General features: G+C 56.8%; 1 protein-coding gene across 6 annotated transcripts in view; it reads right to left on the bottom strand.

The window, feature by feature from the left end:
* The window catches only part of SPTBN2 (spectrin beta, non-erythrocytic 2), a 58,768-nt gene that overhangs the window by 19,533 nt on the left and 22,119 nt on the right, over positions 1 to 17,116 (bottom strand). For 5 of the 6 annotated variants that reach the window (XM_030569836.1, XM_030569835.1, XM_030569838.1 and 2 more), the window contains 10 exons: positions 8,777 to 8,928; positions 6,636 to 6,809; positions 6,097 to 6,188; positions 5,827 to 5,907; positions 5,517 to 5,632; positions 4,817 to 4,929; positions 3,017 to 3,204; positions 1,432 to 1,549; positions 826 to 984; positions 270 to 572 (listed from right to left, as the gene is read on the bottom strand). In XM_030569836.1, coding sequence (XP_030425696.1) covers positions 270 to 572; positions 826 to 984; positions 1,432 to 1,549; positions 3,017 to 3,204; positions 4,817 to 4,929; positions 5,517 to 5,632; positions 5,827 to 5,907; positions 6,097 to 6,188; positions 6,636 to 6,809; positions 8,777 to 8,928 — 1,496 coding nt within the window. Of the gene's footprint in view, positions 1 to 269; positions 573 to 825; positions 985 to 1,431; positions 1,550 to 3,016; positions 3,205 to 4,816; positions 4,930 to 5,516; positions 5,633 to 5,826; positions 5,908 to 6,096; positions 6,189 to 6,635; positions 6,810 to 8,776; positions 8,929 to 16,511; positions 17,057 to 17,116 lie in introns of those variants that run through there. The other variant, XM_030569840.1, reaches the window with a different exon arrangement.

Below are 17,116 nucleotides of genomic sequence, written 5' to 3'. Positions count from 1 at the left end.
CTCCTCTCCATTGCAGCATTCAAAGCCATCTTCCCCACTGACCCCCATGCACCCCACCCCTCTGGGGTGTCTGAGCTGGCAGCTCTCCCAGCTTTACCCCCTTATCCTTTCCAAGAGGAAGGTCAGCTGGCCACTCCGCCTCCCCCTGCTGGAGCTCCCGGAGGTGGGGTTGGCAGAGAGCAACACCTGGGACAGCTATCCCAGACAGCTGGGCCCCCTGGTGGTGGCAGATGGTGGCGGCCCAGGCTGGGCAGGCTGCCCCCCCACACCTTCATCTCCTCCATCCAGTCCATGAGGTAAGCCAGGTCTTGGAACATCTTCTGCAGGTCCAGGTTGAGGAGCAAGCGCTCACGGCGTGAGGCCACCAGCTCCCGCAGGTAGTCCCACAGCCGCACCACATTGTTCTTGCGGGCCAGCACACGCTTGATGTCGTGGTAGCACTCTGCCTCCAGCTCGGTGGCCACAGCATTCACAGCCTGCACACGCTCACTGTAGGCCACGATGTCTGTCTCAATGGCCTCATGCTTCCGCACCGCTGCCTCCACTGCTGAGATGTCCACACCAAAGTTATCCTGTGGGGGAGGGCAGGCATCATACTGGGGCAGGGCTGGCCGAGGGGTCACTGCACAGCTCCTCCCACCCACAGGCCACAGAGCCAGCCACCTGGAGATGTAGCGTGATCTACTGGAGAGAGTACTGGGCTGGGAGCCAGGACTCCTAGTTCTATCCCCAGCTCTGGAGGGTAGTGGGGTGCAGTGTGTTGGGTGGGGGCTGGGAGTCAGGAGTCCTGGGTTCTAATCACATGGCTTGGGGGTTGAGACTCACCTGGGACACCAGGCGCTGGTTCTCGCTCAGCCACGTCTCCCGCATGGCTGCCTTGCGGTCAAATCGAGCCGCCAGCTGCTCCAGCTTTTCCTGGCGGATCAGCTCGTTGCGCAATGCCAGCTCCCGCTCATGCTCCGCCTTCTCCAGCCGCTCCCAGGCCTGCAGGGGGGAAGGGGGTTAATTACAGCAGGGAGTTGACATCTAACATAGGCCAATAATAATGACAGCACCAATGACCATCTCCCAGGGATCCCTCTCCTGACACTGAGATGCAGCTACCTCTGAGGTTGGGGGAGCGGGGACAGTAGTTTATACAGGGATCCCTTGCCCAGCCCTGAGATGCAGCTGCCTCAGGGGTGGGACATGGAGGCTGTTTGTACAGGGATCCCTCAGCTGGCGCTAAGACACAGCTGCCTCTGTGATGGAATGCAGGGGCTGTTTGTACAGGGATCCTCGCTTGTTGTTGAGATGTTTCCTATCACATCCAAAAGATGACACCTCCAGAAGCAAAGCCCTCCAGCACTGAGTTGGAGGAGGGGGACCAGCACTGACTGTCAGGGGAAAGCACCCCCTACTGAGCCCCTACCCTGCCCCCTGCTGCCTCACCTTGTTGATGTCGGAGATCAGCTTGCCCTCGCGCGGTATATACACCTTCTGGTTGTTGGCACGCATCTTGCTCTGGATGGTGAAGAGCAGCACCTCCAGGTTCCCCTTCTCTGTGAACCTGAGGGGTGGGGATATGGTAAAGAATCAGACAGAGCGCCAGGAGGAAAGGGACTGTCTCAGAGCCTGGGAGCTGGGCCAGGTGGGCTGGTAACAGAACCTAGGCAGGGGAGCAGGAGCTGTCAGAGCCCAGGAGGCAGAAGCATCAGGACATGAACCCAGAACACACATCCACATCACTTCCCTCCCTGTGGCTCTCTTCAATCTGCCACCAGGGGGTGCTCATGTCATGCCAGAGCCTCCCCAATCAGGGACCTCACCAGGTCATCTAGTCCAGTCCCTTGCACTCCAAGCAGGACTAAGTAATAACTAGACCAGTGGTCCCAAACCTTTTTTGTCTGGTGGGCATTGGATGATGAGCCACCGAGGACCATAGCCGGCAGACGAGCATCCGCCAAAATCCTGCCAAGAAGCGGCAACGTCAATAGGCATCACCGCCAAAATGCCGCAGACAAGCAGCGTCATCCAGACGCGTCACCGCCGAAAATCAGCAGCGTTTCAGTGGGGACACCTCTGGATAACGCTGCTTCTCGGCTGGGCAGTATGCGGGCACACATAGATGCCCCAACGGGTGCCATGGCATCCCTGGGCACCAAGTTAGGGACCACTGAAATAGATCATCCGTGACAGGTGTTTGTCTAACCTGCTCTTAAAGGCCTCCAATGATGGAGATTCCACAATCTTCCTAGGCAATTTGTTTCAGTGCTTAACTACCCCAACAGGAAGAGTTTTTTCCTAATGTCCAACCTAAGCCACCCTTGCTGCAATTTAAGCCCACTGCTTCTTGTCCTATTCTCAGAGGTTACCTCCCTCCTCGTTTCAACCTTTTATGTACTCTGATGGACAACCCCACACACTGCTACCATGCCCAGCCCATTCTTCTGCTCTAACTCCCCAGACAGGCTTTAGTCCCCATGCGGAATGGGAGGGAACCTGAGTCAGTCCCTCCACCCTAGGGTTGGAGTGGAGCCAACACCCCCTAGAGGGGCAAGGCCCCAGGTGCCATTCCCCACCCCCGTGAGCCAGCCAGTGGGCAGTGCCAGTGTATTGGAACACACCAAGATTGAGAGGTGATCAGCCCATTCAAGGCCCTTCTCCCACAAGCTGGAATGGGGTAGGCTCCCTGGTCACACACAGCATTGTGAGCACCTGTGAGGGTGGTGCCGCCGGTGTGGGTAGCTGGACATGATGTGAGCACTCTTCCCATGCTGTGTAGGTGGCAGCTGAGTAACCAGCTTAGCCAGTCTGTCTGTAGCAAGGCATCCCAGAGTGCACTGTGCCCTGGGAAAAACACCCACAATCCTCTGCTCATGCCAGAGGTGGGGCAGGATAGCAGAGTGGCACAGATCTCTCAGAGTGCACCAGGCCAGGTGCTTAATGCAGTTCTGGGAGTTCCCTGTGTCGTTAGCTGCACCAGGGCTGCCAAGTGGTGGCTCAGGGATGACTCAGAGGTGGGTAAGGGACTCACTTGGGGGGCTTCTCAACAGTGCGGTAGGTGTTGAAAGCCTGCAGTTGGTTCTGCACCCCACTCAGGGAGTTGGCCAGCTTGCGGTCATTGAGTGTCAGGATGGTCTGCTCGATCCACTGCAGCAGGTCAGAAGCCAGTGTCTCGTACTTCTCGATCAGCTTGTCAGCCTCAATGGCGTAGTCCAGCACCTGGCCAGGAGGGGAGGGGAAAGGAGGGCAGGAGTCACTCACCACCAGGCCAGCATGGGTCAAGCCTGCTGACTGACAGCCCCCTCCAAGATGGATGGGAGCCTCAAGAACACAAGAGGCCCCAGTAGCCCATCATTGGGCTCCATAAGAGCCAATGCTCACCAGGGACTCAGAATTTAATAACCAGTAGCACAACCCTTTCTCCAAATCCATCCACCCCATCAACCCTTTCTCCCACTCCATTCATCCACCCATCAACCCTATCTACAACTCCATCCATCCATCCACTCCATCAACCCTTTCTCCCACTCCATCCATCCACCCCATCAACCCTTTCTCCCACTCCATCCATCCACCCCATCAACCCTTTCTCCCACTCCATCCATCCGTCTATCCTGCCCATCAACCCTTCCTCCCACTCCATCCATTCTCCCCTTCAACCCTTTCTCCTACTCCATCCATCCACCCTATCAACCCTTTCTCCCACTCCATTCATCCATCCACCCCATTAACCCTTTCTCCCACTCCATTCATCCATCCACCCCATCAACACTTTCTTCCACTCCATCCACCCATCTATCCCATCAACCCTTTCTCCCACTCCATCCATCCATCCTTCCCTTCAACCCTTTCTCCCACTCCATCCATCCATCCTTCCCTTCAACCCTTTCTCTTACTCCATCCATCCATTCTCCCCTTCAACCCTTTCTCCCACTCCATCCATCCACCCCATCAACCCTTTCTCCCACTCCATCCATCCACCCCATCAACCCTTTCTCCCACTTCATCCATCCATCTATCCACCCCACAACCCTTTCTTCCCCTCCATCCATTCATCCACCCCATCAACCCCTTCTCCCACTCCATCTATCCATCCATCCATCCACCCCATCAATGCTTTTTGCCACTCCATCCATTCATCCACCCCATCACCCCTTTCTCCCCACTCCATCCATTCTCCCCTTCAACCCTTTCTCCCACTCCATCCATCCACCCCATCAACCCTTTCATCCACTCCCTCCCTCCCTCCCTCCATCCACCCCATTACCCCTTTCTCCCCACTCCATCCATTCTCCCCTTCAACCCTTTCTCCCACTCCATCCATCCACCCCATCAACCCTTTCATCCACTCCCTCCCTCCCTCCCTCCATCCATCCACCCCATCAACCCTTTCTCCCACTCCATCTATCCATCCATCCACCTCATCAACCCTTTCTTCCACTCTATCCATCCATCCACCCCATCAACCCTTTCTCCCACTCCATTCATCCATCCCATCAACGCTTCCTCCCACTCCATCCATCCATTTATCCCATCAACTCATCCTCCCAATCCATTCATCTAATCCAAGGGTTCTCAAACTGGGGGTCATGACCCCTCAGGGGTCGCAAGGTTATTATGCGGGGGTCACAAGTTGCCAGCCTCCACCCCAAATCCTGTTTCATCTTCAGCATTTATAATACAATTAAATATAAAAATAGTTTGAGTACAAAAGTTTGAGAACCGCTGATTCTAATCCATCCAACCCAATCCACCCACCCTCCCAATCCACCCACTGAGCACACCCCATGCAGTGACAGCACCCGCTGCACCCTGTTTCTGCCCTTGGTACCTTTCCAATGCGCTTTCCCTCCACAGCCAATGCTTTCATTTTGGAGAAGTAGTGGTAGTAGGTGGCCACGTATGTGATGATAGACTTCTCATCCGGCTGGTCCACATTGACATCTGGGGGGCGAGAGCCATGGATGTCAGGGAGAAAGCCCCATCTCCCGTTGCCTCCTCACTGGGAGGGAGGGCACATCAGCACCAGGCACTTCCTGGCAACTAACACTGATATGCCCTGGTGTGGGGGTAAATGGGAATTATGGCAATTTCTGTTCAGAGGGTGGGATTAACCCAGTGATGTCATGGAGCCCTACATCCAGCCATGAACCTCCCCTTTCGTGCATATGAGTGCAGGATGGGAGAGTGGTCTGGATTTTCCCAAAATGCACTGTACCATGGGAAAAGACCCCTCTGCTTTTAGCAGCACGGGTGCAGGATGGGAGAGGAGCCTGGATTTCCTATTCAATGGGTGGCTGCCATGCCTGCCTGTTCCTTTTCTAACAGTGTTTCCACAGCAGCATTACCCAATCACAAACTCCTCCTCCATATATTTAGGGATGGGGTTCAGGTCATGAGCCCCAACCTCCAACCTGGATGAACGCATATGAAAAGGGCACTTCCCCCCATACCAAGAATGGATCATTTGGACTGACACCCTGGCTCACCCCAGCCCTCACTCCGCTAGGCCCGCACAGCTTGACACCCACCTTCAGGGTCCAAAAGCTTGGTCAGCCCCAGCTCCTTCTCCGCTACGTTAAACGCGTTCTGCAGGTTGTAGTGGGCATTGCATTTCTTCAGCGTGTCAATATCTATAAGGTCCGGCCTGAAGGGGGCGCCAAAGAGCACACTGTGATTGCCAGCCTGGCGGCTCCACCCACACTCCCCCATGTCTCGCTGATCTCCATCAACCCCATCCTAATGCCCCACCCTAGGCCAATGCTAGAGAACAGTGGCAGCATGCCATGGGTCCCTGAGATCCTGGTATCCCCTGTGCACCCAGACGTGACCCATACTGACCTGTGCTTGTGGACGATCGCATTGAAGGCCAGGCCATCCCTCCAGCTGGTGGTGAAATTGTGAACGTTGACGTTCTGGTACCTGTAACATACAGACACAGTGGTAGGGGGGTGGAGCTGGAGCCCCCTACAGAGGAAAGGCTCCATGTCCCATTCCTGATCCCCCTCAAGCCAGTCAGTCCCCTCACCATGGAGCTGCATCAGAACTAACGCCTCCTAGAGAGGAAAGATCTAATACTCTATCCCTGGATAGCTACTGTTTACCCCTTACCCTGCCGTCTTCATTTGGCACCAGAGTAGCAAGGCATCCTTGGCTGACTTCTTCTCCTTGTTATCCTCAGTCTCCACACTGATATCCTGGATCTGGAGGGTAGATACACAGGCAGCTCCAGGTTAGTCCCACCAGCATCAGGCCTCACAGGCCATGGAGAGAAGGTTCCATGCTCCCTGGCTCATTCTTTCTAACATCACACGATTGGAGCGGGGTGGGGTGGGGCTCTTCCCCCTGGGCAATTTGAACCAGAGACCCAAGTGTCCCCCAAGCAGCCATTCGAGTACTGGCATAACACAGGCAGCCATATGGCAGTGGCCTGCCGCCATTAGGGGTATGACCACTCCATCACGCCAGCAGGGACAATTGTTCCATTGTCACCAATTCTCCCCAGGGTTGGCTCTCCATGAGGGGGAGAGGGTGGGGGACTCTGAGACTGCAGAGGGATAGAAAGATTCAGGTCCAGAGTGGGGAACGGAGTGGCAGGGGGACCCACAGAGGGGTGCCAGCCAGGGCGGAGACTGAGCTCCTCCAGGTACCTGGAAGCGGAGGATAATGGTCCAGATAAGGCCCAGTGTGAGGCGGTGGTTGCCATCGACGATGTCATGGGATCCCATGTTTTCCAGATGCACCTTCTGCTCCTTGAGGAACTGCAGGGCCTTGTCTACATTCTCAAGGCAGTGGATCCGCATTCGCCCTTTGGTGGGCTTGGGCTGGAAGGTGAGAGCATAAGGAAGGAGATCCCCATGCCGCCCACCTCCCCTGCTGCCAGCACCCTTCCTCAGTATCTCCCCCACCCCTGACTGTGCTCCACATACCATTCTCCTCCACTACTGGGATCCCGTCCCAACCACCCTCTAGCCTGCACTCCCCATGCTGCCTGCTTCCCTGCTCCCAGGATCCCACCTCAATCCCCTACTGGCCTGCTTGCCCCACACTGCCTGACTCCCCCTCTACCAGGACCCCCTTCCCTGACCTGCACCCCTCACTGTTGGTTCAGCATCCACACTGCCTGCAGCAGGCAGCAATCCAGGTGCTGGGCTGGATGCACCACCCAGCTCTAGCTAGGAAGCCGGTTTAACGGGTCACCCACACTGACTGGAGCATGCTGGAGTTTTGGCCCAAGGCCCTTACAGCTCTGAGACTGACAAAGCAGCTCACCCCAGTCCTGGGAACAGTCTGCTCTTGGTCCCCAACACAGGGGAGAAGCTGAAGTTGCCGCAGGGGTCGGCGCAGGAGCCTGACACTGGGATAACTGAGCACAGCATGGGGCACTGACTACCACTTAACACGCCCCACTGGGAGCCAGGGTTCCTGGGTTCTATTTCCCGCTCTGCCTCTGATGTTGGGCAAGTCCCTTCCCCTCTCGGTGCCTCTGTTTTTCTTCCCACCTCTATTCAGATTGAGTTCTTCAGGGCCCAGAACATGTCTCACTCTGTGTCTGGGCAGCGTCCAGCACAATGGGGTGGTGATCTTGGTTGGAGTCCCTAGAAACTGCCCTTCCCAGAGCTAGGAATCCTGGCTCCCAGCCCACTGTTCTAGACACTACACCCCATTCCCCTCCCAGAGCTGTCAAAAGAAACCAGGAGTCCTGGCTCCCAGCCCAGTGCCCTACACCCTGGGACATACTGGAGTCCACCCTTCAGCATGGAATTTCCATGCTTGCCCTCCCCATGATTCTGGCTGCCCTCACCCTCCCGTGGGGCTGGGTGCTGCGGGAGCCATCTCCCTGGTGCCAGGAAGCCAGGGCTCCAAAGCAGAGCAGACTGGGACTGCAGCACCTGTGGCAGTGAGGGCAGAGCCATGGCAGTGAGGGCAGGGAGTGATTGGCCCTTTGAAGACAGCGTGGCAGGCCAGGGGCAGCTCAGACAGACACAGCCAGGTGACTCCAGCACCTGACCTGCCCGAGAACCAGAAAAACCACCAAAGCAGGGCTGGGCATGCAGCCAGACTGCCCCACCCAGCCCAGCACCTGGCATGTAGGCAAGGAGCTGCTCTGCATGCTGGGAGCAGGTGCTGAGTTCAGAGGGCAGCCAGGGCATGAGTCACAGAACCAGGAGAAGCCGAGCCTGACAGAAGGAGACACAGCATGGGCTAGAGAGCCAGGCACAGGGAGCTGCGGGTGCTATTGGGATCAAGTCTGCGCATAGGTGGGACAACTAAAGAGGGAGCAGGGCTTAGTGGTTACAGCAGAGGGGGGCTAGGAGTCAAAACTCCTGAGTTCTATGCCAGCTCTGGGAGAAAAGGGGGGTCCAGTGGGCTAGAGTGGGTACGGAGGAGGTTGGGAGTCAAGACTCCTGGCTTCAGAATTGTAGGCATCAGTTGGGTCAATCCTGATTTGGGGAGCACCCCTTGTAGTGGCATGTTCTGTGAGGGAGTAGGATTGAGGATAGGCACCATGGCTGCCCGTTTCTGAGGTGCCCCTCCAATGGCCAGTTTTCTTACAGATGAGGGTAGTGGGTCAGAGCAGGCAGTCTGGGAGTCAGGACTCCTGGGTTCAGTCCTTGCTCTGGAGGGGGAGTGGTGCCTAGTGAGGTGACTCCAGATTCTCCCTGAGGTAATTAAGATCCAAATTGGACCCTAACCCCACTGGTATAAGAAGCCTCCAGCAGAGATGACGGAGTCCAAATATCCCATGGTACTACTCCCAGGGTGCCCTGTCCCCCAGCCCCACACTCACCAGCTGCTCACCCGACAGCACCTCCAGTAGGCGGATAAGCATGCGTCCATCACGCAGGTCATTGTACAGGTCTGCGATGCGGCAGGTCACACGTGCCAGGTGAGAGTTCACCCATTTGGTGAAGGTTTTCTTCTGCACGGCCTCACGCTCATCTGCAAGAGAAGCAGCCACTGGTGGGCACTTCAGAAACGGGAGCCCTGGCGTCTGTCCCCAATCCTGCTCTCCACAGAACACATCACTACCGGAGTAGGGGGCTCCCAAAACCAGGATCCAACCAATGCCTACAATTCTGGATCCAATCCCAGCTCGGCCCAGCAACACTCAGTTCTTCCACTCCCCCACAACTCATTACTGGATCTCATGCCCTACTGCCTCCTTTCCCACCCAGCTCACACCAGTCAGCTCTACCACCTACAGTAATAAAACAGTAATTTACCTACAGTAATAAAACAGCACCTGCAGTCCCAAGTTCCTGGGAGACCCTATATAACAATCCACCCTACTCAGCTCTAGTGTCCCAAGAGACCCTACAATAACAAACCAGCCTGAACATCCCCATTTCTCCAAAAACACTATAATAACAAACTGATCTGCCCAGCCCCCATGCCCCAAAGAGACCCTACAATAAATAAAACAGCCTGTGCAGCCCCAGCACCCTCAAGAGACCCTACAATAACAAACAGGTTTGTACAGCCCCAGTTCTCCCAAGACACAATACAACAAACCATTTTGCCCAGCAACATGCTCACAGAAGACCCTACAATAACAAGCACCACCCCAATACATGCCTTCTTCCTCCGCTGTAATAATATTGGGGCTGGGGAGGGAGATACCAGTGGGGGAGGAGTAGGTCTGATTCTAATGGGCAGGCAGCACAGGGGCATGGAGTCACTACTGTGTGCCAGGGGAGAGCGCCCCCTGCTGAGCCCCAGTCTGCTCCCTGCAGCATAGTGCAGGGTGTAGCTGACAGCTTCCCAGCCCCAGGTACCATGGGAGGTGTCTTGGAGAAGCACCTTGAGCCCCTCCTCAGCTGACAGACCTTGGGAGTTCCCCCGCCCTGTGAGTAACTCCGCTCCCTAACCACATGCGTATTCCCAAGGCTCCTGTTTATCCACAGCCCCGGCTGGGTGGGTCATCCTGGCAGGAGCCCGGGGATGGCACAATACTATCTGTTCTTCCAGCCCTGATGTAAGCCTGGGAGATGGTGAGGGAACCGGAGCTCCCTGCAGGCATCCACACCAAGCACAACCAGATTTACCTTCACCTTGAATCGGCTGAGGGAGACAGGACAGGGCAACTTTCCCTCTAAGGGACACCAGCTCCCAGTCACCCCAAGATCCCCCCCTTAGTGCCTCTGTTTTCCCTCCTGCCCTTTGACTGTTAGACTGTGAGCAATTTGAGACAGAGACTGTGTCTGGGCAGCACCCAGCCCGAGAGGGCCCTGATCGCAGTTGGGGAGGTCTGTGCAGCACCCAGCCCAGTGGGGACCCCAGTCTCGGCTGAGCCCCATCATACATGAAACAACAATGGGAAATGCAGGTGCCGTGAGGCTGGGCCCTGTCCTGCCTGTATCTACCAGAGATCTGGGAAGGGGATGAAGGGGGTACCGTTTGCATGTGATACTGGGTGTTTCAGGTGGTCCAGGCCAGAGAGGGCTGCAGCCCAGGAAATCTGGGAGGAGCTGCCCTAGCTGGGAGTGCAGGCAGCGTGACCGCAGAGTGATCTCAGGGACTCTCATTCCCAGCTGGGCTCCAGAGTGACTGTGCAGTTCAGGGAGAGGCCAGGCCATACTTGTGGGCAGGTCTGCGCAGCCTGGCTCAGTGGGCAGTGGGTGCCAATTGACCAGTGTCTGGGGGTGAGGGAGAAATGGAGGCTAGAAGCCCCCAGCCCCACAGAGCACCAAGGCATCAGGACAGGGAGGGACTTGCCTGCTCCAGAAGGGGCTTCCCCGCTACAGACAGAGCAGGGCCGGGGCAGCCCGCTCCTCTCAGACAGCCCAGCGAATGGCAATCTTTAGAAGCTTCCCCAAATGTTAACTGAGCTATTCACCACCAGAGGCTGGGGAGCAGCATGGTCAGCCACAGACAGGGAAACTGAGGCACTGAGCTGGGCAGGTTGAACAGGGAGTCTGTGACTGAGCTGGGGACAGAACCCAGGAGTCCTGACTCCAAGCCCCCTTACTCTAACTACTAGACACCACTCTCCTCCCAGAGCCAGTCAGCCAGACAGAAAGCCTTGTTTGATTCCGGCTGTATTTACTGATGGGTTTGGTGCATCCCAGCCTCTCTGGAGGGGTGTGTCTCTGTCTGTCCCTGAATGGCACATTCCCCCCTGCCCCACCATTTGGTCTGATGACTCCTTGTCAGGGCTGCTGCTCTGAGCAAACACGGACTCAGCCTTGGGCAGCCCAGCCAAGCCCAACTCCCTCCTGTCCTGACACTGCACTGGCCGCAGGGGCGGGTGGGGGTTGTCATGTGCTGACGTGAGAGGAGACTGTGTTTGTGCAAGGGCAAGAGGCAGTGCGTCCTGGTGGGTCAGTTCTGGGGACAAGGGGGAGTGTGGGTGCACATGCGCGTGTTGTTGCCCTCATCTGGGCAACCCTCAAGCCCCCCTCAGGCGGCTCATCAGTCTCATTTGTTTGGATGCAGGTTCCAGCCCTGACTTGTCAGCAGCTGCTCCTGTCAGGGCCCTTGGGTAACAGGCTAGACCTACTGCAGGTCCTCATCCCAGCCCCCACCCCACTCTGATCTCCTGCCCCCCAACCCCCACCCCTACCAGTTCCTACCTCTCTCCTTGCCCTGTCTGTGCCTTCACTCCCAACCCACAGCCCTCTGGCTCTGCCAAGGACCCTCAATCCTGACCCTCAGCCCTACCCCCAGCTGCACAAGCCCGTCTTTCTCTCTGTTGCCTCTGAGAATCCCCTTAGTGCTTAATCCTGTGCCATTTGCTGGGCACTGTGGGCAGAGCCCGCCTGTGGGATGCCCGTTTATCACCCCAGGTTCTGGCAGATGTCAGAGCCCACCCACTCCACACCCAAGCCAGAAGCAGGTGCCGGCGTCTCCTGTTTGAAGCTGCATGTTCAAAGCCAGGAGCCGAACACTCCCATTCCCAGGACAGCAGTGACGGTTGGTAGCCAACATAGGTGCTCAGCAACCACTTGGGGCGGGGGGGCATCCCCACTTTCCCCCGGACTTGGCCTGCCTTGGGGAACAGCAGGAGGAATCCACCGGGAACTCCCTCCTAGAGTCACATGGAGTTTTTTTAATTTAATTTTCAGTGTTTTCCCAGTGAAAAACTCCAGAAAAGGGAAAATGGGGGGATGTGGAGTGGGAGGGATCTTTTCTTCGGGCAAGCACAGCACAGGGCAAGTGTTAGCTGCCTTCTGCCACCCCTTCACCCCACAGGCCCCAGTGTAAAGCATGCGGCCATCACATCTGGAACTGCATGGGGACCCAAGGATGCTGCTGGGAGGCAAAGAAGCCCTGGGGCTGCTCCAATTTACACTTGGGGATGGGAGGTCTATGTCCAGGAGGCAGCATATCCCCAGCCATGATTCTGTTTGTTGCCTTGAACGCTACCATGTTAAAGGGCTCTTTCCCCTCACGGAGCTCTAGCCTCATGTGGATGTGTTTGTGAGGGCAGTTCTGGGGGCTGGCTGGAGATTAGGGGTGAAGATTAAGGGGGCGTGAGAAAAGCTGGCTGCAGGGAATCCTTTTGCATTGTTGGGGAGGGACTCCTGGGTTGTATCCCTAGCTCTGGAAGGGGAATGGGGTCTAGTAGTTAGAGCAAAGGAGGAGTGGGGAAGCTGGGAACCAGGGCTCCTGGGTTCTATCCCCAGCTCTGGGAGAGAAGTGGGGTCTAGTGGGTTAGAGCGTGCAGGGAAGGAGTCTGGACTCCTGGGTTCTATTCCTGGCCCTGCCCATGACTGGCTGGGTGGCCTCAGGGGAGCCCCCTCCCCGCTCTGTGCCTGTTTCTCCTGCTATGGGGTTTGTCTGCAAAGTGCTGTGAACTCCTGCTCTGGGCTGTGCCTCACCCTACCCCGCTGGCTTCTGGTCTGGAGCTGGTTCATACTGGGGGGCGGGTCCTGGCAATAAGGAAACCTCTGCCCTGCAAACAGAGTGCAGATGGAGCCTGGTGGGACTCCTTAAGAAGAGGAGTGGGAGATCCGTCTGAGAGCACATCCTTGGGAAGGGTCAGGGCTAACTGTGAGGTAATCTGGGGTGGGGGAAGGGCAGCGTCAGTAATTGGAGGAGGGTGAGGAATGGAGACTTTCCTTTCAGGACAGTGAGACCAGATCTCAGGGCAGAATGCACCTGAGAAATGCTACCTGCAGGCAGGTTCACAGCAACCACTCCATTACAAAGGGGAAACCAAGCCACGGATCGGGGAGGGACTTGCCCCCAGGGCAGAGCCAGGAGTAGAATCCAGGAGTCCTGACAAACCCTCCCCCCATCTACAACCACTAGATCCATCTCCCCTCCCAGAGTCAGCAATACACCCCAAGAGTTGTGGCTACCCCTGACTATAATCATGAGCCCTCTCTCCCCTCCCGGAGCTGGGGAGAGAGCCCAGGAGTTTAGGGAACCCTCCCACTCCCACCCAGCTGCAGATCACAACACTCAGCCTATTTGCATGTGCGATCTTGGCTGTACCTACTCAAACAACAAGTGTCTCAGTCCAGATGCTGGGGGAGGGAGGCTCTGAAAAGTACTCTGGGGGAGAGCGCCAGACTGAGTCACCCCATCCACGGACAGGGTGGGAGGGGAGCACCCGAGACTGGTTAGAGGAGTGGGGCTGGGTGCTAGGACTCCTGGGTTCTAGTCCCAGTTTTGCACCTGAAACCAATCCTTTCCCTCCATTCATTCCTCTGCTCTGAGCCTCGACAGTGCTGACTGCAGCCTCAGCCTGTGGGATCTCCTGGCTGCAGGCAGGGTCATGTGCAGTGACCACCAGCAGAAGAGGTTCACCTGCTCCCAGGAGCTGCCTGCACAGGGCAATGTACCCTCCCCAGCAGCCTGTCTGGGATGGCAGGACCCTGAGGAGGGGAGTGGGGATGATTATGGTTTGTCTGGAGCCTGAATCCCAATAAGGAGGAGGCAAAGCCACAGAGATTGCAGGCTCCAGGGCCTGTATCATCCCTGCCTCTTGCTCCCCTGCATCCCTCCCAGCTCTGTCTCACTGACCGTCAAGGTCCCCATCTGACCCCCTTGACAGCTCCCCTGCCAGTACCCGTTGGGGGTCTCCAGCCACAGATGTTTCAACCAGCTCCCCCATCCAGACATATCCACAGGGACATCCCACCCAGGGGACATCCCACAGTGCTGCCAGAACCCCCCATCCAGAAGCTCTCACCCAGCTCCCACCAGCAAACCCCAAGACATCCCCACCCCATCTTCAGCTGCTGCCCGCTCTTGTGTAGAACACCCTCCGAGCCCCATGCACCAGGGGCTTTGCTGTTGCTGTCTCTGCTATGCACATAGGTGGGGGCAAGATGACCCACCTGGCACTAAATTAGGGAATGGCCAGGGCAGGACGCCCAAAGCTTTTGTCCCACTGCCCCTTGCCCAACATCTACACATCCCCTCTGCTCTCCCACCGCTACCCCTGACACGGACTCCCCACCACAGCCTGTCATCACTCCCTCAACACAGGGCTCATGCGCCTCCCACACCCTCCCAGCAGACCCTGGATGCCCAGGCCCCACAGAGAGCAGCCAGCCGAACCCACCCCAGCCAGCTGCAGCTGCTGTCCTTGTTCCTTGGGACAATGAACTTGGCCAGCGGCAAACACTGCTCATTCCATACCTGCCATTAATAAGCAAGTGATGGGGGCAACCAGGATTGACCTGGCCAGATCAGAGCCAGCACCCACTAGAAGGGGAAAGCCCAGTATTCTGTTCCCCGCCCCCCCCCGAGCCAGCCAGCCCCCTGCTGTGGGTCTGGATTGGAGCTGGGCCCCTTAGAGGAGAAAGGCCCTGTGGCCTATTCCCCACCCTCTGCTGCTGTTTTCGGATGAGAGACAGTTCCAAGGTTTTACCCTGGCAGGCTGGCATTGCTCTGTCGCAGGCCCACTGGGCCAAGCGCTGTCTTGGGGACGTTGTCATCTCAGTGTGGTATTTACACAGCCTCTCGTGTGCATGGTATTTATCCATTTCTGGTCCTGCTGCCTCTGCCAAGGCCCATAGCCCTTGGCCCCATGCAGGGCAGACTGGGGAGCGCAGCCACAGTGCCCAAGGACACACTCCATCACCTTCATGAGGCTATGCTGCTCCCCCACATAGCACCTGGATGTATGGTCCCCCTTCAACTACCATTTCTCAATCTGGGTGGTTTCTCTAAAACACAGCCAACCTTGGGTGTGGCATCCCAAAACCACCCCTGCTCTGAACCAGATGGGCAATAGGGGCAGTATGAATTTCCAGAGGGCTCTGCCCCAGTGCACTATAGAAACAGGAATGATCCAAGCCCCACAGCCTCAGATTGTAGCGCCACTGGTCCCCTGTTACAAAAAGGGAAACTGAGGAACCAGGAAGGGGAACTGAGGCACCAAGGTCACATAGCAGAGCAGTAGCACAGCCAGGTATCTAGTCCCGGCTCCCAGCTCTCACCACTCAACCCTGCACCCTTCTCAGAGCTGGGATAGAACCCAGGAGCCCTGGCACCTAGTCTCCAGCACACCCTGAGGCCCAATACAACACAAGACCCCTGGAATAAGTCATATTCTAGGCCGAGATTGCAGCTATGCATCCCAAGCCCTGCTACGCCTCAGCCCTCCTGCATAACCTTCCCAGACACAGGCATCCAAACCCAGTCCATGGCAACTGGCCCCTTGTGCAAAGGAGTAATTCCCCAGTCCCAGCACACATAGTGTCCTGGATCTCTTCCCTGCATGGAATTTAGAGGGAAGTACTGGGGGGTGGGGAGTAAGCTGGAATATGAGACCCCAGTTTTGGTTGGGGAGAGGAAATTGAGTGGAAAGGCTCGTGGAGTCAGTGACATTTGGGGATGAGAGTTTAGGAGGTTGTTTTCAGTTTGGGGTGATGGTTTCAGGGGGTGGAGTGCAGTTTAGGTGGAGGCTTCTGCAGTGATAGAGGGGGTCAGAGTTTGAGGTAATTGTGGGGTCAGTGGAGTTTTAAGGTGATGACAGAGACGGATGAAGTTTTGGGGTGATAGTTTGAGAGGAGGTGCCTGGATAGAGTTTAGGGGTGACAAAGAGGGAAGTATTGGAGTTCAGTGTCAGATCTGGGATGCAGTCCCTCATCCTCCCATCCCCAGCGTGTGGCCCTCACTGGGGCGCAAGCCGTCACTGTCTGCCAGTGCGCCTCAATCCAGATCTAAAGGGGAAAAAACAGGAGCAGCAAGTGCAGCTCAGAACTCCCAACAGCGAGGTTGGCCTGGAGACCCCTATGGGGGCAAGGGGCTATCACTGCAGAGAACGGGGCAGGCGCAAAAGAATCTCAAACATGCAGCCACTTTCCCCCCTGCAAATCCCTGTGGAGCGGGAAGCTAATTCCCAGCAGCACCTTGGAGATTAGGGATCAGGGTCCTTGATGTGGTCGCTTGAGCGGGACAAAGCAGGGAGATTTCAGAGCGCCTGATCCCCCTCAACTTTTACTTATTGCAGTCCTTCCCTGGATCAGCCCCACCCCAGGGGAGATGGCCAGGCCCCTGGGCAACTCCCAACATCTCATAACCCCAGACTGCAGGGGTCGCTGCCTCCCCACCCCCAATCTTACCTTGCAACTGCTTGAACCTGCCCTCCAGCACATTAGAGTACTGCGCAGCATTGATGAAGGCGGCAGGGGAGAGCACAGGCGATGGAGGGGCACAGGGCACCTCAATCTGCCCTGGCTCATGCTGGAACATCCTGGGGAGGAATGGGGGGAAGGCACTGATCTCTCCCTAGGGGAGTGGAGGCAGGCTGGCAGGCACAGCTGGGCCCAGGTGCTGTGGGGGAATCAGCCCAGTGCTGAGTGTGCAGAGGCTCTGCCCTCCTCCCAGACAGGATGGGAGGGCGGTCCTGGGCAATTTACATAAAAACAGGTTGGGCCGCTCTATTGTGAAAGGTGTGTGTGTGTGTGTGTGCATGTGAGAGTGTGCAGGCAGCCTGCCCAGGGGAGCAAGAGCTCCAGCGTTAGAGGCCTGAGCAGACAAATCCCAGAGCTGGGATCAGGCCAAGGCAATGCTGAGTGGAAAGGTGGCAGCAATTCAGTGCATAGGGCATTACACTGGAGCCAGGACTTCTGGGTTCTATCCCACTCTGGGGTCTGATGGATTAGAGCTGGGAGGCTGGGAGCCAGGACTGTTTATCTGAGCAGAGCCTGACACAATGGAGCCCTGA

Source organism: Gopherus evgoodei, chromosome 7 (genome assembly GCF_007399415.2).
Source record: "Gopherus evgoodei ecotype Sinaloan lineage chromosome 7, rGopEvg1_v1.p, whole genome shotgun sequence".
Classification (NCBI taxonomy): Eukaryota; Metazoa; Chordata; order Testudines; family Testudinidae; genus Gopherus; species Gopherus evgoodei.
Note: the sequence above shows the minus strand (reverse complement) of the source record. Positions and strands in the feature narration are given on the sequence as shown.